The sequence below is a fragment of the Podarcis filfolensis genome (genome assembly GCF_964270895.1).
Source record: "Podarcis filfolensis genome assembly, chromosome: Z".
NCBI classification, from domain to species: domain Eukaryota; kingdom Metazoa; phylum Chordata; class Lepidosauria; order Squamata; family Lacertidae; genus Podarcis; species Podarcis filfolensis.
This window is the reverse complement of record NC_139617.1, coordinates 46771927-46794866: the sequence shown is the minus strand read 5'-3', so window position 1 is coordinate 46794866 and position 22940 is coordinate 46771927. Positions and strand designations below refer to the sequence as shown.

Here is a 22940-nt window from a genome sequence, read left to right as displayed (position 1 = left end):
TTACTGCTCTGCAAGGGATACTACCTTTCCCAAGGTTCTTCGAGCAAAGCTCTGTGCTTTAAATGTGTGTTAAGTGTTCTTCTAATGCCTTGCTCCTGCAACGGAGTGTCGTATTCAGGTCTTAACTGGACATGTAGCAGAATCAGGCAACAGGAGTCTGGAAGGGTTTTCCAAACTCTGGAAAGTGAGTGTGGTGGAGCAGGGAGCTTCAGCAATGATTCAGGTCAGACTGAGGGGGCTTCCAGACTTTTGCTGTTTTTAGGTGGGACGCAATCATGTGCCAGGAAATAAAGTTTGTGCATTTGTACTGGATTGGGTGGTCTTGTGCAAGGAACTGACATCTTCAAAAGATAGGAAAGGAAGGTAAGGTAAGGAAAGTGACGGCAAAATGCACTGGAAGGGATGGGATAACTCAGCACCATCTAAACACTCTGCAAACAAAACTGAATGAATGCTCAATACTGTAAATAGCCAACGTTGTCTAGCCTCCATGCAAACAAATTAGTTTGATTGCTGAATAAACAGGTCATCTGGAAGAGCCAGAAGAGCTCCTATAGAAACTGGATAGACCCATGCCATCCTGGTTGTCAGCCAGCTTCTAATATGGGTGAGTGTTTCCATGAGCTTTCCCCAAGCACGTATGTCTGGCAGAAGGCCAGACCACCCATGAGGCAAGGTGAAGCGCCTGCCTCAGGCGGCAGGATCCACAGAGGCAGCAGATCTGCCCTCCAAGGAATGTCTCCCGTGCTGCTGCTGCTGCTGCTGCTGCTGCTGCCGCCGCCACCACCATAGTGTCTGTAGCATGGGTCAGCAAACTAAGGTCCGCGGGCCAGATCAGGCCCAACTGCCTTCTAGATCCGGCCTGCGGACAGTCTGGGAATCCAGGCAGCCAGCATAGCATGCGCACAATGGTTTTTGCAACTCAGCCAGGCTTGGGGGTCAAAAGTGAGGCGGGCGGCTGCTCGAGACAAGCCCCTTCTCCATCCATCGCATGCGCACAGCATTCTTTCCTTCTGGAGTGGGGAAGAGGGAAAAGGAGCCACAGTTCAGATTTCCACCATGGAGCTGCCAGCGACTGACCTCAGAAAAAGCAGTTGTGGAGGCAGGGGCTCGGAGGCACCTTGGGAGTGACGCCCACTGGTGTCTGTGGCGGCGGTGCTTCCCACCTGAGGAGGCAGGGAGCACCTGGACGGCTGCACTCTCAAGCAGTTCTGTGCTCTGCTGGGGAGGCCACTTGTTAGTTACATGGTGCAAGCCATGGAAAGGTAAATAGCCACCGCCTCGTCTTCCTCGTGCGGGGAAAAGAACGTTGTTGCTTCAGCAGCGCCGGCTTTTCCCTTCACCCACGCATGCGCACATGCAGGGGAGTCTTACCCATAGAGGCTAGTGGTGCAGGGCGCCAAGTTCTGGAGGGCGCCAGGGAAGAGGAGGAGCCTGGACGCGGCGCCACCCGGCATCAGCTTGCTGCCCTCGCCTGCCTCCGTCTGCCATGGCCACTGCGGCACGAAGCTGCCAGCTGAGCCAGGAGGTGCTGCGTCCAGCTTCCACCTCTTCCCCACTGGAGGAGCCACCCTCCAGCTGCTGCCCACCTCCTCCAGCCCCACCGGCAGTGCCATCCTCCCTAAAAAAACTCTGGGAAACGGACCAGGGAGAAGAGTCGGCAGAAGAAGAATGGAAGAAATTCAAAGACTATTTGCGAAAATACTGTAATATTAAGGAATATTGAGTGATGTTGGATTGAAATTAAGGGGTTATTAGCTGTAATGGTACAAAAGAATATGAAAAAACTATTCTTTTTCTTTGTATATAAGTAAAAGTATAAGTTATAATAATTTAAGAAGATGGATAGAAAATAAGGTTTTTAGCTATAATGCTATGAGATAAGGATTTGCTGGATGAACAATTTGAACTGGAATACAAGAAGGGGAGGCATGAGGAGGTCAGGGAAATATGTTATTGAAAAATAAGTTATGAAATTTATGTGTTTTTAATATTTTTTCTTCTCAATTTTTTTTTCTTTTTTTCTTTGTTTGTATAAAATGGAAAACCCTAATAAATATATTTTTTTAAAAAAAAAACCTCTGGGAAACGGGGGGGGGGGGCACTGGAGGGAACTTTGCACCACGGCACCAGATATGCTTAAGACGGCCCTGCGTACGTGTTCTCCAGGGCATGTAATAATTCTTACGAGAGAAATAATAAATGTCAACACGTAAAACCCAAAGGAAGTAGCATGGGTGTATGAGGGAACACCCCCCCCCCAAAAAAAAACATTTCGGCAACGTTGGGGTTGGTCCCAATAAGGTTTTTTGGCCAAAAATGTGGGTCATAATCATGGCAACATATAGCCCAGCCCCCCACAAGGTCTGAGGGACAGTGGACTGCCCCCCCCCCGCTGAAAAGGTTTGCTGATAGTGTACTCCTTGGAGGCTGGATCTGCCCCCCCCCAGCAGCCACCTCCAGTGCAGTCTCTACAGTGAACTTTCAGCGAAAAGGTGCTGCTGGTCTCCTACCTTTAGGGAAGAAATGGTGTGGGCAGGTTCCCTTCCAGAGTCTGCTGGGATTTGCACTCTCCCGGTGTGATTCAGTGTGAGTCCTTTCCTCCCCACCCCCCACCCCAAGATGGCCTTTGATTTCCGCATTGATTGTCAGGTAAGGTTGATTTGATCCCCACTTCTTTGTTCCTGATGTTATCCATGTTGATCTTCACTCACTCCTTCTTCCCTGGCTGGAGGGGTGGGGTGGCATCCCCATTTTGTGGTTTGCCTCTGGTGCCATGATGTCTTGAGCAGGCCCTTGCCTAGCTAGGCACTTTGATGGTGGCTGTTACGTACTGAATAGGATCCAAAATGCAGCAGTCTGATTGGTCCTAGAACAACAGGATCCAGAATGCAGCAGTCTGATTGGTCCTAGAACAATAGGATTCAGAATGCAGCAGTCTGATTGGTGTGCACGAGCCACCCAATCCAGCTCCAGGTGGAAGTGAATCCGCAACCTGATTGGCAAATAGGAGGCTCCCGGAATTAGCCAATCACGTGGGGCCCATTGTGTAAATAATGTATATAAAGCAGACATTCTGGGGGAACTTCCATTCCTCCTCACCACTATGAGCTGAATAAAGAGCATGAAATCCACCCTCAACTCCAAGTATATTTCACTGGCGATGAAGGTGGGATTCCGCTGAGCTGACCGCCACACACAGCACCGCAGCTCGACTCCGAGTATATTTCAGTGGCTGTGATGCAGGGCCAGTCCAATACATTTTGGGTCCTGAGGTGAACAACAAAATAGCACCCCACCCCCTAGCCAGGGAAGAAGGGGTGAGTGGAGATCAACATTGGGAACAAGGGAGGGAGGAGGCCATCAGCACATTCTATTTGCCAAGAGGCTGCTGAGGGGCCGTTGCTGCTGTCATGGCGGCAGATGTGGCAGGTGACACATTCCTTAGGCAGGCATATCCAAAGTCCGTTTCGGGGCCTAATTCGGCCCTCTGGTCCATTTAATCCGGCCCCTGTGGCAGTTTATCTCCTGGGGTAAAAATCCTTAAAAAAAGCTCGGGAATGTAAGAAAGTGAAAAACATCTGGGAAATGATATCTAATGAGATGAAAAAGATGTTGAAATATACATTTATTTAAAAAAAAAACCCAGAAGCATTTTTACTTGGCATTGTAGGAGAGGATATTAACAGACAGGATTGTAAATTGTTTTTATATGCAACAGCAGCAGCAAGAATACTACTGGCACAAAAATGGAAGCGAGAAGAATTACCGATGAAAGAAGAATGGCAAATGAAATTAATGGACTATGCAGAGTTAGATAAATTAACAGGCAGGGTTTGAAACCTTTGGGACCAGAGATTCTTAGAAGACTGGAGTAAATATTTGAACTATTTGAAAAGCAGTTGTAACAAACAGATTACGCTAGTAGGACTGCAATACGTTCTGTAAGGAGGACTATGTGAAATATTGCAAGGAAGACTATGAAGAGAATTATTAGTTAAGGATAATTAAAAGTAACAGAGAAATTAAGAAATGCAGAATAAGTGATAAAGAATGGAAAATCTTCAGAGGTTGTTGACCGAAGTCCAAAGTATTGTATAGATAAGAAAGTATGTTAAATGACTGTTGAAAATGATATGTTTAAAAAAATTAATAAAAATGTATAACCAAAAAAAACAAAACACCTAATAAAAGCTCAACAAGTTCAATCCTAAAAAAATGGTCAGAACTCTGGTCGGCTCTCACACATGTTCGCTTCATCAAATCTGGCCCCCTTTGAAAAAAGTTTGGGCACCCCTGCCTTAGAGGCTGGAGGTGCTGCCCCTGTGGATCCTGCTGCCTGAGGCAGTCACCTCACCTTGCCTCATGGGTGGGTCTCCCTTGCTGTGATGCTTCTTTCTGGCTCTGGACTGGGGATGATGGTGTGTGTGTTAAACGGCCTCGGCCCAGTATACCTGAAGGAGCGTCTCCACCCCCATCGTTCAGCCCGGACACTGAGGTCCAGCGCCGAGGGCCTTCTGGCGGTTCCCTCACTGTGAGAAGCCAAGTTACAGGGAACCAGGCAGAGGGCCTTCTTGGTGATGGCACCCGCCCTGTGGAACGCCCTCCCACCAGATGTCAAAGAGAAAAACAACTACAGTGGTACCCCGGGTTACATACGCTTCAGGTTACAGACGCTTCAGGTTACAGACTCTGATAACCCAGAAATAGTATCTCGGGTGAAGAACTTTGCTTCAGGATGAGAACAGAAATCGCGCGGCAGTGGCATGGCAGCAGCGGGAGGCCCCATTAGCTAAAGTGGTACCTCAGGTTAAGAACAGTTTCAGGTTAAGAACGGACCTCCAGAACGAATTAAGTACGTAACACGAGGTACCACTGTACCTGACATTCAGAAGACATCTAAAGGCAGCCCTGTTCAGGGAAGCTTTTAATGTGTGAGATTTTAGTGTTTTTGTCTTTGTTGGAAGCCGCCCAGAGTGGCTGGGGAAACCCAGGCAGATGGGCGGGGTACTAATACTAATACTAATACTAATACTAATACTAATACTACTACTACTACTACTAATAATAATAATAATAATGATGATGATGATGATGTGTGTGCGCGCGCCAATGGCCCATCTAGTGCAGCACCCTCTTCTCACAGGGCCCAACCAGATGTCCCATGGAAACACCGCAAGCAGGACTGGAGCGCAAAAGAGCACTCTCCCAACTCGTGGCTTCCAGCAACCGGTATTCCAAAGCATTCAGGCCCTGGGCTGGGAGGGGGGGAATCTCCCTGCCTGAAATTCTGGAAAGCAGCAGACAACATTGAGCTCTATGATTCAACTTAAGGCGATTTACTAAAATGTTGGGTTTCTCGGCCCCGCCCCCTCCCGTGTCCTGGGCCCGCCCCCTTGGCCCTCTCCTCGCCTCTCCCCTCCCAAACGTCGGTCTTCGCCCCCACCCTGCGCGCCCATAAGTTTTGCAGCCTCCGAGACATGGTTTCTCCCGCGGCCGCGTCTCTTCTCCCTTGCGCCCTGCTTCTCCTTCTGCGCTCCGGTTTGGGGGTCTCTACCCCGCCCAGTGAGGAGGGGGAGGATGTTGAGAGGACGGGGAGCCCTGCCGGACCGCGGGAGGAGTTTCCAACCGTGGTGTTCGCTATTCTGGCTCGCAACTCCCAGCACTCTCTGCCCCATTACCTGGGAGCCCTGGAGCGCATGGATTACCCCAAAGAGCGCATCTCCATCTGGTAAGGGGCGCAGCAACTTTTAAGTTGCGCTGACGCTGACTGCCTTTGGGGGGCGGGGGGCGGGGGAGGCGGCGGCAAGCGGGGACAGAATGGAGTTTGGGGGGTTCCCCCTTCCCAGCCCAATTTGGGATTGATTCGAGACGCCCTAGAAAAGTGTTTATGAGCGTGAGGGTTAGTTGTGGGGGAACCTAGTTAATTTTGGTGTGGTGGTAGGTATCGCCAGTTGTAGTGTTAGTGCAAGGTTTGTAGTGCAAGGCCGTGCAAAGGTGTGCCTCAGGACCTCAGCGTGGGGGGAGGATGCATAGCTGTCAACTTTTCCCTTTTCTTGCGAGGAATCCTATTCGGAATAAGGGAATTCCCCTTTAAAAAGGGGAAACGTTGGCAGCTATGGGTGTCTAGGGAGGAGCAGGTCCTCAGAGGCTCTGCCGCCCTGCAGGGCATGCTTTTGGAGTATATAGGTGAGCGTGATTTGGGGTGAGTCCTGATTACTTCTGGTGTCTAGTGTGGGGGCACAGGAGCATGTACATTTCTGGAAGTCTTCTTTGGGGTGCCTGAACAAGGAGTGCTGAGTTTTGCACGGTGTCTGGGCTGTCTCCTAGAGTGTTAGTTTGTTGTTGCTGCTACTTGTGTTGAGGTGGTGGTGTTGTTTTTGCAGGGCCAGCTGCCCATTTTCAGGGCTGACCTGGCCATGATCCTTCCAGACCCAATGGGATCTAATGGAGCTGTTGTTGTGTTGATCAGAGGTGAGGAACGTGTAGCATAGCTGTCAACTTTCCCCTTTTCTTGCGAGGAATCCTATTCGGAATAAGGGAATTTTCCTTAAAAAAAGGGAAACGTTGACAGCTATGACATGCAGCCCTCCAGTTGCTGAGGCCTCCAACATCTGAAAGGCTACACAGATGTTCCTCCTATGATGCAGATCAGTGGGGAGAGCTGGTGCCCTCTTAGAAGACCTCATTTTATAGAGGTGGGCACTGATGAGGTCAGGAAATGGTTGCCGAATGCATCCCCCAACACATGTTTTCTCTTTAATGTACCCCCTCCCTCTTTGAGGAGGGAAACCTCCCGTTGGAAGGAACAAAAGTTCTAGAAGTTTTTTGTGTACATATAAGCCCTCTCTAAGGATACACAGGGGTGGTTGTAATCAAAAGTGTTAAAATGCTTTGGGCTATGTTGACATGCTAGGACAGGGTTCCTGTAGCCTTCCAGATGCTGCTGAGCTCCAGCTCCCATAAGCCCTTGCTACTGTGGCCAGGGATGGTGGGACTTGTAGGCCAGCAACACCCAGGTGACCACAGTTTCCTCATCCCCAGGCTAGAATGGCAAGTTTTTTTAGTTACACTGGAGCTGCAGGAACCACACCAACATTTTAGGGTGGAGGCTTCTGTGGCAGGAATAAGAAACCTGTGTTCCTGTGGGCGCTGCTGGACTCCAGTTCCCATGAGCTCCTGCCAGCATGGCCAGTGGGAGGAGCTGTGATGGGAGTTTGCGTCCAGCGTAATACCTGCAAGGCTACACATTTGGGAAGCCTGGGGATCCTAAGAGGGGTAGCAGATCCTGAGCAGTGGCTGCTTCCCTTCACCTCTACCTCAGGGGTGGGGTAAACAGATAAACCAATGGAACAAAATGTAGCATGACCACTGTTCCATAAAGGCTGGAAGCAGCTATAATGAATTACAGAGGATCGTTAAGACACATAGCATGGAAGATTTGGAAGTCTCTCCAAATATAGGTCTCTGTGTTTGTGGTGGTCTTTAGGCTTTATAACTTTAAAAAGTACGTTTCTAGTCTCTAGTCCTTATGGAGGCTACAGAAAGCTGTTTCAGCACTGCATGCTGGCACTTGGTTGAACATGAAAACTTGCCTTTGGCCAGTAAGTGTGACTTTTCTTACTGTTTCTGTCTCTTCTCATGGTGCTCCTGCCTATTCTGGTCTAATTTTTCTTTGGTCGCTCACAGTTGGCATGTCAGTTTTTTCTGCCAGCCCGGTAGTCCATATCCATGCAGACCATGAGTCAAGCGACAGGGCAGGTCTTCTGTTTTCCAACTCCTAGCTATTTCTTGTGGCCCTCTGGCTTTTGTAGGACTCCAGCTCTTCCCTTCAACCCCAAAAGCCTGCATGGCCAAGGGCCAGGGATGATGGCAGCTGTAGTCCAACATCTGGAAGGTCACATGTTCCCCCCACCCCTGTTGAATGGCATCCAGAGAGCCCTCCTTGTTGCCTGCCTTTTTATTTCCACCCCCTACTGCCCCATTTCCCTAACCTTGCTGGGACTGCTCCGCTCCAGCCTCCCACCCCATGTTTCAGTAATCTGCAGAGACAACAGAATTCCCTCCCTTTCTGTTCCAAAGCTTCTCCGTTTCAGGCGTGTTTTATAGCCTATTCTACGATCTTGTAGGAAACCTTACCCTCGTAGTATAAATCTTCTTTTTTAAGAGCTCATGAGCTGTTTTCCATCTGCTGTCTCTGTTAAACTGATGCACAAGCCTTTTAATGATGTCTCAGTCCAGTTCGGGAGAGATGGCATCCTAGACCTGCAATTTAATCTGCTATATATTAGCATCTGTTCTTTCTTTTAAACCAAGTTAATTTTCCTCGAGTTTCGTTCTTGGACCTGTGCCTCTTGGCTTGTTCAGCATTGCTGGAGGGAGTCCGTGTGGCACGGCAGAGAGAACTCCCTTTCTGGGATTCCTGTAGCGCATGCAGATGGAAGTCTGTTTTTTTAGATCCATGAAGTGTAATCCTAAATTTGCAAATGTACTGTATTTTTCGCTCCATAAGGCGCACCGGACCATAAGGCGCACCTAGTTTTTAGAGGGGGAAGTCAAGAAAAAAATATTAACCCCCCCCAGCCCCAAAGAGCAAAGAAGCCAAGACAGCGAGCGGGATCCATCCCGCTGGCTGTCTTGGCTTCTACCATAGCCGCACGCAGCCTCTCCCGGCCGGATCCTGCTCGCTGTCTTGGCTACTTTAGCCGCGCGCAGCCTCTCTGGCTGGGAGAGGCTGTGCACGGCTATGGCAATTCCCCCACCTCCCGCAAAAGCCCACAGGAGCCGTACACCCTTTAAGGAGCGCACAGCTCCTGCGGGCTTTTCTCCTGGGGAAAAGCCCGCAAGAGCCACGCGGAGCTTGAGGGCTTTTCCTGCCTGCCTCCCCCCTGCATTCGCTCCATAAGACACACACACATTTCCCCTTACTTTTTAGAGGGAAAAAGTGTGTCTTATGGAGCAAAAAATACGGTATATACCAGCATCGTTGGCAGGAGAGAAGAGAGAGGATTGAGGTTGCAGGGAAACAATATGGCAAGGACTCTGGACCACAAAAGCGTCTGTCTTAATAAATTTTTGCCACAAGACTCTGGTGTTTTTTCTCCTTTCTCTTTTTGCTGTGGTGGGCTGACAACACTTCCCTTCTGGAAACCAATCTAAGGAAGCAGACTCATGGGTCCTTCTTTGGATACCACACACCTGCCTTTGTTTTGGGGACATTTCACTACCTTGAGATACATTGCGGTTTGTTTCGGGATTGGAAAAAGTTTCCCAAATTGTCTGCATACATTTCTTTCTGAGATAGGAACGGAAGCAGTCTCGCCATGTACCACTGGCTCTGCTGTGGCTGCACTGGGGGCTTCTGAGCCCTGTTCAGAGTGCTGCTTTTTATTCATCAGGAAATAAGGATTTGTTTTTAATTATGCAGCATGAGGCTTTATATGCAATGTTTAATTTTTTTTGCTAAATGAATTCCACTAATCCATTCACAATGTCATGCTCTTCCAGAGGTTTCCGTAAGATTATTTGGGGCAGTTTTTCTAATGAGAAGATATTATCACAGATGCTTGTTTTTGCAGTTCTCAAAAGTGTGAATTTGTGTCTGCAGAGATAACGTGCCTTTCCTTCACAGGAAAAAATATTATAAAATAAACATACAGAGTTGAGAAAAAAACCTTAATCTCATTGTTCCTTTGCAAATTTATATACACAGAACCAGTAATTTTTGATATAACTGTAAAAACTACTCTGAAAATTTATTATTCCAAAAATGAAATCTTCATCTGGTTGTAAATATTAAGATTATACCAGCAAGAATGAGTCTTTCTGTAAAAATAATGATTTAAATCAAGTCTTACTGACTAGTGATTTAAATCGTGATTTAAATCGTGTTTTAAACCAATTTGATTTAAATCAAATCCACCCTGCTTCATCGTGTCATTGGGTGATCCACTTAGGGCTTGCAGACTAATTCACACTGACTTCGATTCCTGCGTTAGGATGTGCCCAATATTAGCCCCACTTGCCAAGGAGCAATATGGAGCACATTTTAAGGCATGGGCAATGGTCGGGATGATAGGAGTTATAGACCAGTGGAGAACCACAGATCCCCCAATCTCTGCTTTGGAAGGTCTGTTAAAAAGTGCCCATGCCAGCTAGTGCAAGTTTTGGCGAAGAATACATGCCGCTAGCTATAAATATGCTCAGAGATGATGTGCTGGCATAGCCATGCTCTAGTCAGGAGCCCTTTGGGAAATTAACATGTAATTTTCAAGAACTGACTGGGTTGCAATAGTGTCTAAATTGCAGATTTCCTAGCCAGCACTGAGAGGACCTTGCAGTAGATGAGAGGGTTTGTCAGCTTTCAAGTCCAGGTTGCCTTTATTCTAACTCAAAATAAAAAAAGGGTAAACCCACACTGACCTGGCAGGTTTTCTGTTTTTTGTTCCCAAATGTTCAAGTGGAGAATGGAATGGAGTGTGCTGGAAGAGGGCCTGGTTGGCTGGTCCCCCGAATAAGAGCCTTCCACATTGCAGTTTCCACTTCTTCCTCCACTTGCATCATGCCTGCCATCCCAAGGTATCAAATATACACAGAGTATATACACACCAATAATGTGTATACAGTGGTACCTCAGGTTAAGTACTTAATGCATTCCGGAGGTCTGTTCTTAACCTGAAACTGTTCTTAACCTGAAGCACCACTTTAGCTAATGGGGCCTCCTGCTGCTGCCGCACCACCAGAGCACAATTTCTGTTCTCATCCTGAAGCAAAGTACGTAACCCAAGGCACTACAGTGGTACCTCGGGTTACAGATGCTTCAGGTTACAGACTCCACTAACCCAGAAATATTACCTTGGGTTAAGAACTTTGCTTCAGGATAAGAACAGAAATCGTGCTCCGGCGGCACGGCAGCAGCAGGAGGCCCCATTAGCTAAAGTGGTGCTTCAGGTTAAGAACAGTTTCAGGTTAAGAACGGACATCCAGAATGAATTAAGTACTTAACCTGAGGTACCACTGTATTTCTGGGTTAGCAGAGTCTGTAACCTGAAGCGTGTGTAACCCAAGGTACCACTGTAATTAAATTAAACTGTTGGACTCCAGCTAGCTACAGTTCCAGTGGGTTTTTCTGCTGACATAAAGTGCCGATGTTTTGTGCATGGCAAACAGCAGCCGGACAAACCAACTGGAAGGCTACAGGCAGCCTTGGATTTCTAGTTGCGAACTACCACCACCGGTCCCCTTTGAGACCCCTCTTTGCTGTTTCTGCCAGCTTTTGGGTAAAATTGGCTAACGGTGAATTGAGGAGGAACAGATCCCTCACTTGCAATTTGGATTCTCAGGTGCGCCACTGACCACAATGTGGACAACACAACAGAAATACTGCATGAATGGCTGACTGCGGTGGAAGGCCACTACCGGCACATCGAGTGGAGATCCGTAGATGAGCCCAGGTAAGTTTGGAATACTCGTTCCGACCTACTTGAATTTCATAAATAATTGAGAAGCATGCATAGGTCAGGAATTAAAGAAGATCACGGTGGATTTGGATACCCAGAAACAATTGCAGTACTTCTTAGAAGGTTGATGTGGTGCAGCTGTAACTTTGCGGAAAAGTCAATAGGAAGATCTGCGTTCAGAGGCAATGCGAGTTGCTGTAGGAAAAACTGTTGGTAGAATGCCTTCAGACCCTCTTAAGGAACATAAATGGAGCCTTGAAGCCAGATCAGGCCTAGGGGGACTGTGCACCATGCTGCAACATTTTGTTGCCATTCCCCCATGCTCTTACGCTATGATCCCTTTTTAGGGTAGAGAACTTGAGTTGGCTTATTCACGGGGATCTTCCCATCTACAGAATTCTCTAATTCCCTCCAGTGAACCATTAAATGTGCTCGTATGTTTCTTGGAACTACAGTATGAAAGGGCTGTGCTAAACTGAAGGCTTGCATAAAATAGGCACTTCAGCGCAAAGGAAAGGGGAGAGGAACAGGCCTTGCACTCTCTGCTTACTATCTTGCCTCTTGCAGCTCTTATCCTGACGAACACGGGCCCAAACACTGGAGCGACGCACGCTTTGAGCACGTAATGAGGCTCAAACAGGAAGCTCTGAGCTTTGCCCGATCTGAGCGAGCTGATTACATTTTGGTAAGTCAGTCTGATCATCTGGAGGTGGGAAAATGTCCAACACGAGTCTCCTCCATTCTTTCCACGCCAGAAGACACTTTTGGGTGGACCTGATTCTCAACTACCTCAGCCTTCCTCAACATGGTGCTCTACAAATGCTGCTGCCACAATTTATTTATTTACTTATCATGCTTATTTGTTGCTTGTTATCCGGAAGGTCTCCAAGAGACTTACAGTAGAGAAAGACATATGTATGCACATACATAATACCCTGAGGGAGGGAGGGCAAGATCATATAATATGTTAATATTTCACATAATGTACAACTTTGTAAAATGGAAGCAACATGCCAGCTGCATAAATGGTAGTGAACAACTTTAGCAATATTCATACAATCTCTCTCTCTCTTTATTAAGGTTCAGAGACCCAACAAATCGTTACAAAGCAATACACAATTCATACAGCCTACCTCCAGGTTAAACAAGCATTTTGTTCAGAATATAGGGATCATTGGTTCTTGCAACCACCAATAAAAACTTTGCCACTGCTAATGTTGTAGCATTTGTCCGGTCTTCCAATAGGAACCTGACATGGTGAGCCTCTGATTTTCCCGGGAAAGATACCAGCAAGGGTAGTATCAGTTCAGCCTGGCTTGATATTCATACAATTAAAGCAATACTCCTAGCCACTAATTAGCAGATAAATGAAACCTGACCTTTGGTCATAGTGGCTACTGGAGCTGATGAGAGATGGAGTCCAGGTTGCGGGGTGTGTGTCGGGGGCTCCTGTGTCACCTTATTTCCTTCCCCCTCAAACCAAGGGCATCCCGCACCCTGCTTTCTTCCTCGTCACCTGCCCACAGACAACTTCCTTCCTTAGTTTTCTTCAAATGTACATCTTGCCTCACACCTTCCAACCTTGACTGCTTGGTGCTCCTCTTCTTGGGCCCTTTTTAAATCCACTGGATCACTTGGTGAGATTTTTCTATCCATGCAGGCTATTTTTCAGTTCAGTTGTGCCTGCCAGGCTCCCTCAGGGGTGGGGTTTAGTTTTCAGACATGGTTTCAGTCAAGATAAAAGTGTGCACTTTTAATTCTGTCCCCAGTTCACAGACACGGACAGCATCTTGACAAATGACCAGACTCTGAAGTTCCTCATTGCACAAAACAAATCTGTTGTTGCTCCCATGCTGGACTCTCAGACCTATTACTCCAACTTCTGGTGTGGGATTACTCCTCAGGTAAGCCCGTTTGGTGGAGGTGCTTGAGCAGATTTGCAGGATTTATTTATTGCACGAGCAGGAAATCTGTGGCCCTCCAGGTAATGTAGGGCAGTGGCCAGGGGTGATGAGAGTCATTGCTCAACATCTGGAGGACCACAGGTACACTACAAAGAGACAACAGAGTTAATTCAGCAAGTGAAAATGCATGCACCACCAGAGCAATATAAAAACAAATATATATCATAAATACAGCAAGGCTTCGACTGAAGTCACCCACTATTTGTTCTTTCTGGAAACAACTGAAGATATTTATTTCTACAAACATTTTTGTTTCAAAGCCTGTTTAAGTTGTTCTTATTTTTGCAACGTTTTAAAACTATGCTAAAAAAAATTATGTGAATCACCTTGATGCAAATGCAGAAGGTGATTTATAAATGAATCAAAGAGTGAATTTAAAAAGCAGGTTTAGAAAAACCACCAGCTACGCGAGCTAAAGTGGATTGAAAAAGCAACAAGTTGTATCTAACTAAGTTATACTTGGAGTGGACCTACTGAAGTTAAGGGACCTAAGGAATGTCCATTAACTTCAGCCAGTCTACTGTGAATAGGACTGTGAATAGGTTGGACATAACCCTATGTGTGTGTGGCCTGCTTGAAAGAAAACTGGGATGGGGCCAAACCTGCCTCCTGGGGAAGGGAGTTTCATAGGTGAGGAGCCACCACCCAAAAGGCTCTGCCTCCTATTCCCACCTGCTTGATTGGCAGGTCTGCAAGAAGGGGGTCTCTATAGCAGGCTCGTATGGGTGCAAGTGGTCCATGGAATAACTTGGCCCCGGAGTATTTAGGTCTTCAAAGGTAAAAACCAACACTTTGCATTGTGTGCAGTTGATGTAAACCTAGTGTACTCTAAGCATTGAGCTCCCTCCAGCATACGGACCTCTGCGTTCTGTGCCAGCTGAAGTCTCTGGTCCATTGGATCATGGCAGTACATCCTTGGTGTTCCTTCCACACTTGCCCCTCTCCACTTACCTTTCCCAAAAGGCACAGCCCTGCTTGAAATTCCTTCAGACCTGTTGGGTGACTGCTGAGGGTCATAGACACACAGTAGGCAGAGCCAGAACGAATGAGAGGTGGAGGTACGTCATTATAGTTTTGCCCCAAGCGTTGCATTCAGTGCTAGTCCTACTCAGAGTAGGTCCACTAAAGGCAATGCACGTTTTATTTGTTTGTTTATTTATTAAATTTGTATACCACCCTATAACCATAGAGCTCGGAGCGGTTCACAACATAAAATCACAATATAAAAAAACACAGAATACATAATAAAAACAAAGACAACCCAATAATCCACAACACATTTAAAATCACATCAGATGTCAGTTTAGCCAAAGGTCTGGTATAAGAGGAACGTTTGTGCCTGGCGCCTAAAGGTGTATCAGGAATGTGCCAGGTGAACTTCCCTGGGGAGAGCACTCTACAGACGGGGAGCCACTGCAGAGAAGTCCCTGTTCTCATGTTGCCACCCTCTACACCCCTTGTGGAGGAGGCACACGAAGAAGGGCCTCAGAGGATGATCTCAGGGTCCGGGTAGGTTCATATGGAGATAAGGGGTCCTTGGTGTATTGTGGTCCTGAGCCATTTAAGGCTTTATAGGTCAAAACCAGCACTTTGCATTGGGCCCAGAAACCAATTGGTACCCCTTGAAATTCTTCGGTTATAATAGCAGAGTCAAGATCGCAGTGGCACATTAATTTTCACGGGTCTCCTCTGAGTAGGATTTGGTTGGATACAACTCTAAGGAGGATAAACAGGCAATGCTGCCCCCCATCCCTGCCCCCCGGGCTAATTTTAAGTAAGATGCAGGTGGTAGGTTTAGCGGCTGTGATTGGTGGACCAGCCTCCATTGCTGCCGGACCTTTCCTGTTTTGAGTTATGGTTTCCTAATTGGGTGGCAGGCAGTTCTTGGCATGGCACTGGGCTATGTTGGGTTATGAGACTCTCTCGCACATTCCAGGGTTACTACCGTAGGACAGCAGACTACTTCCCCACCAAGAACAGGCAGCGGGTCGGGTGCTTTGCTGTCTCCATGGTCTACGCCGCCTTCTTGATTGATCTGCGGAAGGACGACACTGCTGACCTGGCCTTTCACCCGCCCCATCCCAGCTATACCTGGCCATTTGATGACATCATTGTTTTTGCGTACTCCTGCCAAACTGCAGGTGAGAGTGAGGAAGGAAAAGGGGGAGGCAGACCATCATGGCCAGCAATTGTATAGAGTTTCCACATGTCCAGAAAGTGCTTGATAATACAGTGGACCCTCGAGTTATGTACCGCTCTGGATACGTAACTTTCGGGTTGTGAACGCAGCAAACCCGGAAATGTATACAGTGGTGCCTCTGGTTGTGAACGGGATCCATTCCGGAGCCCCATTCGCAACATGAACAGAACGCAACCCGCGTCTGTGCAGGTCGTGATTCACTGCTTCTGCACATGCACGTGACGTCATTTTGAGCATCTGCACATGTGTGAGTGGCGAAACTTGGAAGTAACCCTTTCCGGTACTTCCAGGTCGCCACGGGAAGCAACCTGAAAAGACGTAACCTGAACCGAACGTGACAAGAGGTATGACTGTCCTTCCGGGTTTCGCTGCACACGCATGCGCAGAAGCGCTCTGTGCACCGCGCACGTGCGCGGAAGTGGCGCCTCCAATTACGGACTTTTCAGGTTATGTATGGACCCCTGGAACGAATTTAATTCGTATCCAGAGGGTCCACTGTAATAAGAGCCCTACTTTTCAGACCAGACGCCCTTCTAGTCCAGAGGTACCTGTGGCCAACCAGGTGCCTCTGGGAAGCCCCTCAAACAGCATAAAAGTATCAGCCCTTTTCTGTTCCCCCCTCCCTGCAGCTCGTGTTTAGCATTATACTGCTACTGGACATGGAGGCTCCATTTCACCCTGATTTTTTTCTAATGTTTGATTCAAACTGGGGCAAGCAAAAAAGGGAGATGGACAGCCCATGCTCTGTCTACCAAGGTGTGCAGAAGAGCACGGCAGTCTGGTGTGGCATTGGGCGGAGCAGAGGAATTCCACTGTCAAGGAGCCTCTGCTGGCGATGTGGCAATTGTTTGGACTTTATCTTAAATGCTCGTTTACAGAACCATAGAATTGTCAAGCAGCATACTTTTAAGTTATTATTCTGTTTCCTGTACAGGAGCCCAGATGTACTTATGTAACCAGCAGCGGTTTGGATATATCAATGTCCCCGTGAAATCTCACCAGACGCTGGAGGATGAGAGCATCAACTTTGTGCACCTGATCCTGGAGGCAATGGGTGAGTTAATACTGCCCTAGCCCACCAGAGAATCTTTCTTGGGGGTTATTGTAGGGTATTTTTCTTCCTGGCTGCGGGACCTTGATAGGCCTATGCTTGATGGCATGTACCCAGTGCTTGCTCTACTCAGAGCAAACCCATTGCAATTAATGTCCATGACTAAAGGAGTTTCCAGACCCTCACTATTTTCAGGTGTGATTCAGTCATGTGCTGGCAAATTCAGGCTGCATAATCAAATTCCATTGGGAGGGCGTGTGCTGCAAACCTGCTTCTCCAAAAGATCAGACTTTTTGGTGGTAAGAAAAGTGAGGGATCGCATTTGCTTTGGTGCAACAGCGTCTAACCTCCCTGCAAACAAATGGGGATGAATGCTCAGTAAGCAGGTTGTCTGGAAGCACCATAAGTTGCGCCCATTAATTTTAGTAGGTATGCTCTGAGTAGAGTTTAGTTGGTAATGGCCTCCTATCTTTCTCTGGTTTACCTGTTCAAGATAGGTTTGAGCATATTATGCCAATTCTGGTCCAATTCAAAGTGCTGGTTTTGACCTATAAAGCCGTCAATGGCTCAGGACCACAATACACCAGGACCACTTATCTCCATATGACCCTGCCCGGACCCTGAGATCATCCTCTGAAACCCTTCATCATGTTCTTCCTCCATGAGAGGTCCAGAGGAGGCAACATGAGAACGGGACTTTTCTGCAGTGGCTCTCCATTTCTGAAATGCCCTCCCTAAGGAGCCTCACTTGGTGCCTTCATTATACACCTTTAGGCACCAGGCAAAAACCTTCCTCTTCTACCAGGCCTTTGGCTGATTGACATCTGATGTCATTTTAAATGTGCTGTGGAAGGGGGGAATTACTGGATTGTCTTTGTTTTTGCTTTTATTATGTATTATGTGTTTTTTATATTATAATTTTATGTTGTGAGCTGCCATGAGATCTGTGGGTATAGGGAGGTACACAAATTTAATTAATAATAATATTAATAACTTAACCTTCTCAAGCTCAAGGGAAATTTGATCCTTAGAACCAAAGAGCTGGAGAGAGCCTTGTAGGCCATTTTGTCTGTCTCCTGCTTGATGCAAGAAATCCAAACCTGGAACCGTTTCTCCCTCTCCTTTTACTACTACTTATAATTAATAATGCTAATAATTAACAACAACAACACAATGGAAGCCCTATTATAAGCAATTAAAAGAGGGAAGGGGAGAAAGTTTTGGGAGATACTGGCAGAATACACCAGCAAAATTACAGCAAGCTGTTTATGGAACTCACTTGCTGGTAAGTACAGTACAGTGGTACCTCGGTTTACGAACTTAATCCGTTCCAGAAGTCTGTTCTTAAACCAAAACCGTTCTTAAACCGAGGTGCGCTTTCCCTAATGAGGCCTCCTGCCGCCGGTGCCCTTCCACCATTTGGATTCCATTCTTAGACTGAGGTAAAGTTCTCAAACCGGGACACTACTTCCGGTTTTGCGGAGTTCGTAAACCGAATCATTCGCAAACAGGACTGTTCTTAAACCGAGGTACCACTCTATAGGTTAAAAACCTGAGCTGTGACGTAGCTTCCTCTCCAAGCTTTACATCTCTCTTGCAGTGGATGGTACCCCAATGTTCCCCTCCAGCCATGTCTACCTCCCACCAAAGCATCCAACCAAAATTGGGTTTGACGAGGTAAGCAAGTCTCTCTCTCTCTCTCTCTCTCTCTCTCTCTCTCTCTCTCTCTGTGTGTGTGTGTGTGTGTGTGTGTGTGTAAGAGAGAAATTGTCAGCACCTGTGAGGGCTGTGAGTGAGTGACTGAGTCAGAGTATGCCTGAATGCATGTGATGAATTTTGTGCGTTTTGAGTAAGTGGAATCCTATTTTATGGGGTTTTTTTGAGCTTCATTGTTTTACGTATTCCACTTTAAATTCATTAGTTAATTGCATTTGATTTTCTTTGTAAGCTTGCTTTTGTGATGAAAAGTGGTTTATATAAGTACTCGAAAAAAGGAATTGAACCTTCTGTTTTCCTTTTAGGTTTTCCTCATCAACTTGGCAAGGCGCCCAGACCGTCGGCAGCGCATGCTTAGTTCCCTCTTTGAGTTGGAGATAGAGCCCTTGGTGATTAACGCTGTCGATGGAAGGTGACTGGCTGACGCCTCTTTCTGGGGTGCTTTGTTTTGGTTTTTAGCATGAAATGGGGCTGCTGCAACTTAAGGACCTCTCTGCCACAAGGCTTAGATAGCTTTTAAAAAATGCAAATGTAATAGGAGAAAGGGGAACACATTGAGGCCAAAATATGATGGTGATGATCATTATTATTATTATTATTTACAGTCATACCTCATGTTACGTTTGCTTCAGGTTACGTTCTTTCAGGTTACGTCCCACAGCAACCCGGAAGTACCAGAAAGGGTTACTTCCGGGTTTCGCTACTCATGCATGCGCAGAAGCGCTCAATTGTGCTTTGCGCATGTGCGCAAGTGCCAAGTCGCACTGTGCACCTGCGCAGATACGGCACTTCAGGTTGCGCTCTTTTCATGTTGTGAACGGGCCTCCGGAATGGATCCCGTTCACAACCAGAGGTACCACTGTAGATAGATTTGAAGGAGCAAGTCCATTCAGGAAACAACTATCAAGTCCTACTAGTTGTGATGGATTTACAGAACTTGCAGAACCAGCGTACGGTGGAATATCAGTTGTTAGGTGAAGAGCAGTAGTCAGGGTGGGGGAAGCCATTGCCTGCATGCCTCACTGGTGGGATTCCTGCAGGCATCTGCTTTGGCGCTGTGGAAACAGGATGCTGAACAAGATGGGCCTGTGGTCCAGAAGGATGTTCCTAAATAGCCCAGCCTTTCCCTCCGCTGTATGTGAAGCTTCTTTCATCACTAGCTTTAGTCATCTTTGTGAAGACAAACCTTTTTGCCCAGGCTTCCCCTGACCCATAAGATCGGACCCTGCTTTTGCTGAATTCCTCTCTTTTTTTTATAAATACTCCGCCCCCCACAATTTATTAATTCATTTTATAACACAACTAAACAACACAAACAGAAAATACAAACAATACGAATAGATTCTTGTCTTATCATTTTTTCTAAACATTGTTAGGTGGGCTTCCCCAAGTCCCCCCATCTGATTTTCATTTTACCTCATCTTTAGCAGTTTACATATATCATAATTTTTAACCATTTTTTTTAAAATCACGCTTACGTTTACCATAAAAATCTTCACATTTTATCACTTACAAATAATACTATTTTAAAATACACTATCTTCTACTTCTAACCCTACAGCCTATATCCACTTCCAAAGCTATTCTAAGATTTAAATATTAACATATTTTTTCAGATATTCTTCAAACCTTCTTCCACCGTCTCTTCTCTAAATACTTTTTAAATGCACTTTCTCTGTTTTTATTATGCTGTTCTTTGTACATGGCTTTCAGAACTTTTAACTAGAAATGCTCCTGAACAAATGCAATAAATCTACTTGCTGTATAGTTGTCTGAACCCCATTGCACCTGAAAGCTGGAGAGAGGAGCACGTGGGCTCCATGCCACCTACAGCTGATGAGAACTGGCACCCCAACAACACCTGGGGGACCCAAGGCTGGGTGGGATATCTATACGGGGCTGTGTCGCTCCAAGCTGCCTGTCCTGGTTCTTGACCTGCGCTCTTGGGAGTGCTGCTTTGCTAACCTCTGTTATCTCCTCTGCCAGTGCCCTAAACAGCAGTGACATCAAGAAACTGGGTGTGGACCTGCTTCCAGGTTATTTTGACCCCTTTTCAGGCAGGACACTCACCAAAGGGGAGGTGGGCTGCTTCCTGAGCCACCATCATGTGTGGAATGAGGTAAGAGCTTGGGCTGGGTTGGACGAAAGGGCTTGGGTTGGTTCAGTGCAGGGAAGGGCCATCGATGTGGTCAAGCAAAGCCTGCCCATCAGCTTCTCTCTGGTTGGCTACTCAAGATCTGGGGCCAAGCCCTGTGCAATGGTTATATAGGTAGAGCCAGTGTGGTGTAGTGGTTAAGAGCGGTGGACTCGTAATCTGGTGAACCGGGTTCGCTTCCCTGCTCCTCTACATGCAGCTGCTGGGTGACCTTGGGCTAGTCACACTTCTCTGAAGTCTCTCAGCCTTGCTCACCTCACAGAGTCTTTGTTGTGGGGGAGGAAGGGAAAAGGAGATTGTTAGCTGCTTTGAGATTCCTTAGGGTAATGATAAAGTGGGATATCAAATCCAAATTCTTCTTCTAGGTCCAGCTAGGCTCCTACTGTGTCTCTCAGGTCACCTGGTTTGCTGGGCTGAAGAGTAGGAGAGGTGTTTCTGGCTGTTGCTCGACATTGTACAGCGTAGCAGAGAGTGGGTGAAGAAGTGTCAGGAGGCTGGGGGAGCCCAATCCTTGCAGATCCTGACACTGGTTGACCTGACCCCCGCCTCCCAGATTGACGCATGCATCAGGAATTCATTGCCCTCTCACTTTTGCACTTGGAATCATAGAGCTGAAGAGTAGGAAGTGGCCCTGGCAGTCATCTTGTCTAAGCTGCAGTAGCGCAGGAGTCACTCTTTCCCCATGTTCCAAAGTAGTTCTTTTGTTAAATAACTTATTATTATTTTTTCATTAATAACAATCCCATGTAAGCCACATTAATACAATATCAAATCACAATACAATTAAAAAAGCCAATTATCCAGTTCCAAATTAAACAATTTTGGGTGACTTCCCGTGTTCTGATTATCAGGAGATGGTGTTATTCCTTGATCCTGGCTCCAATCCTCCTAATTAATCCAAGCCTGTGAGCATATGATAAAATTTGCTCTCTGCCCTGCACTTTCCCCAAAAAGGTCTTTTGGATTTCTCAACAAGGTCTACACCAGGGATGCGGAACCCGTGGCTATCTAGATGTTGTTGGACTCTCATCAGCCCCGCAGCTAATGGGAGCTGTCGATCTCAAGACATCTAAAGAGCAACAGCTTCTCCAGCTCTGAGCTGTGCTGTTATAGCATACACAGCAAGTTCCCTTGGTAAAGATGCTGGTGTCCCTTTGCTTGCTGCAGTCCTGGGTGAGCTCTGCGATGGAACTTTAAGGTCTCTTTCATCCATACTCTCTAGTGCTGTTGTTTTCTCCCCCCTTTAGATTGTCGAACGGGGGCTGGAGAAGTCTGTGGTGCTGGAAGATGATGTGCGATTTGAGGCATATTTCAAGAAGCGAATTTTGCGGCTGATGGATGAACTGGAGCAAGCACAGCTGGATTGGGACCTGATGTATGTTGGGTTAGCTGGTGGGGTTGGGCGAGGTCCTCAGCTGCAAAACAGCCCTAGTTGTTTGGCTGCACTTTGGAATGCCAAAATAACTATAGCTCAGTGGCGGTGCATCTGCTTTGCATGCAGAAGGTTTCTCCAGGAAGGTCTGGAAGAGTCTCCTGTTGGAAATCCTGGTGAGCTGCTGCCAGTCAGTGTAGGCAATATTGAGCTCGGTTGACGTATGGCCTGACTCACCATAAGGCAACTTCCTGTGTTCCTGTTTGGTTCATCCCTTTATTCAGAACTGTGAGGGCTGGAATATTTAGTTTTAGGTGGAGGACAATGAATCAGTTGTTAAGAGTCTGTGCTTTGCATGCAAAAGTCTCTGGCTCAATCCTAGGCAACTCCAGGTAGGGCTGGGAATGAGATCCTGATTCTGTCTGAAATCCTGCAGAATCACCAGAGGCAATGCTGAGCCAGATGCGCCAATAGTCTGAATCATTAGAAAGCTACTTCCTGTATTCACGTTTGTTTATTTCATAAAAATTATGCACTGCTTGAGCATAAAGCAGCTCAAAGTGGTTTAAAAGAAGGCAAAAGAAAAAAATCTAGAAAAAGACCTCAACACTGCTTCAAAACATGCAAGAGTTAAAATACTAAAACTGATTAAAATCACCTCAACCTTCCAAGCACCTGGGTAGGCTTGTCTAAACAGGAATGTTTTTAGCAGGTGCCGAAAAGAGCACAGCGAAGGCTTGATCTCAGTAGCAGGGGATTCCAAAGTGCAGGCGCTGCCACACTAAGTGATTGAGTTCTTACAAATGTTGAACAGGTATTATGTGGCACCTGTAAAGTAGTAGCAATTCCAATGACTGAAGTGACGGAGTGTGCACATTTGGTGTTAGGTGATCTCGTAGGTTAACTGGTCCCAAGTTGCAAAGGGTTTTATATATTAATAGAAACATGTGAACTTGGTGCAGTAACAAATCACCGGTCTCTGAGCTGGCAAGGCCTCACTCCTGTCAGCAATCGGGCTGCAGC

At 46.8% G+C, this 22940-nt stretch overlaps 1 protein-coding gene across 3 annotated transcripts in view; it reads left to right on the top strand.

The window, feature by feature from the left end:
- Window positions 1–22940, top strand: part of CERCAM (cerebral endothelial cell adhesion molecule) — a 60743-nt gene that overhangs the window by 23153 nt on the left and 14650 nt on the right. The window contains exons 1-10 of one of the 3 annotated variants that reach the window (XM_083597324.1): window positions 5411–5731; window positions 11343–11453; window positions 12027–12144; window positions 13229–13363; window positions 15360–15564; window positions 16558–16677; window positions 18275–18351; window positions 18696–18802; window positions 20377–20509; window positions 21793–21920. In XM_083597324.1, coding sequence (XP_083453450.1) covers window positions 5481–5731; window positions 11343–11453; window positions 12027–12144; window positions 13229–13363; window positions 15360–15564; window positions 16558–16677; window positions 18275–18351; window positions 18696–18802; window positions 20377–20509; window positions 21793–21920 — 1385 coding nt within the window. In that variant the 5' untranslated portion in view covers window positions 5411–5480. Of the gene's footprint in view, window positions 1–5410; window positions 5732–11342; window positions 11454–12026; window positions 12145–13228; window positions 13364–15359; window positions 15565–16557; window positions 16678–18274; window positions 18352–18695; window positions 18803–20376; window positions 20510–21792; window positions 21921–22940 lie in introns of those variants that run through there. The other 2 variants (XM_083597326.1, XM_083597325.1) reach the window with 2 other exon arrangements.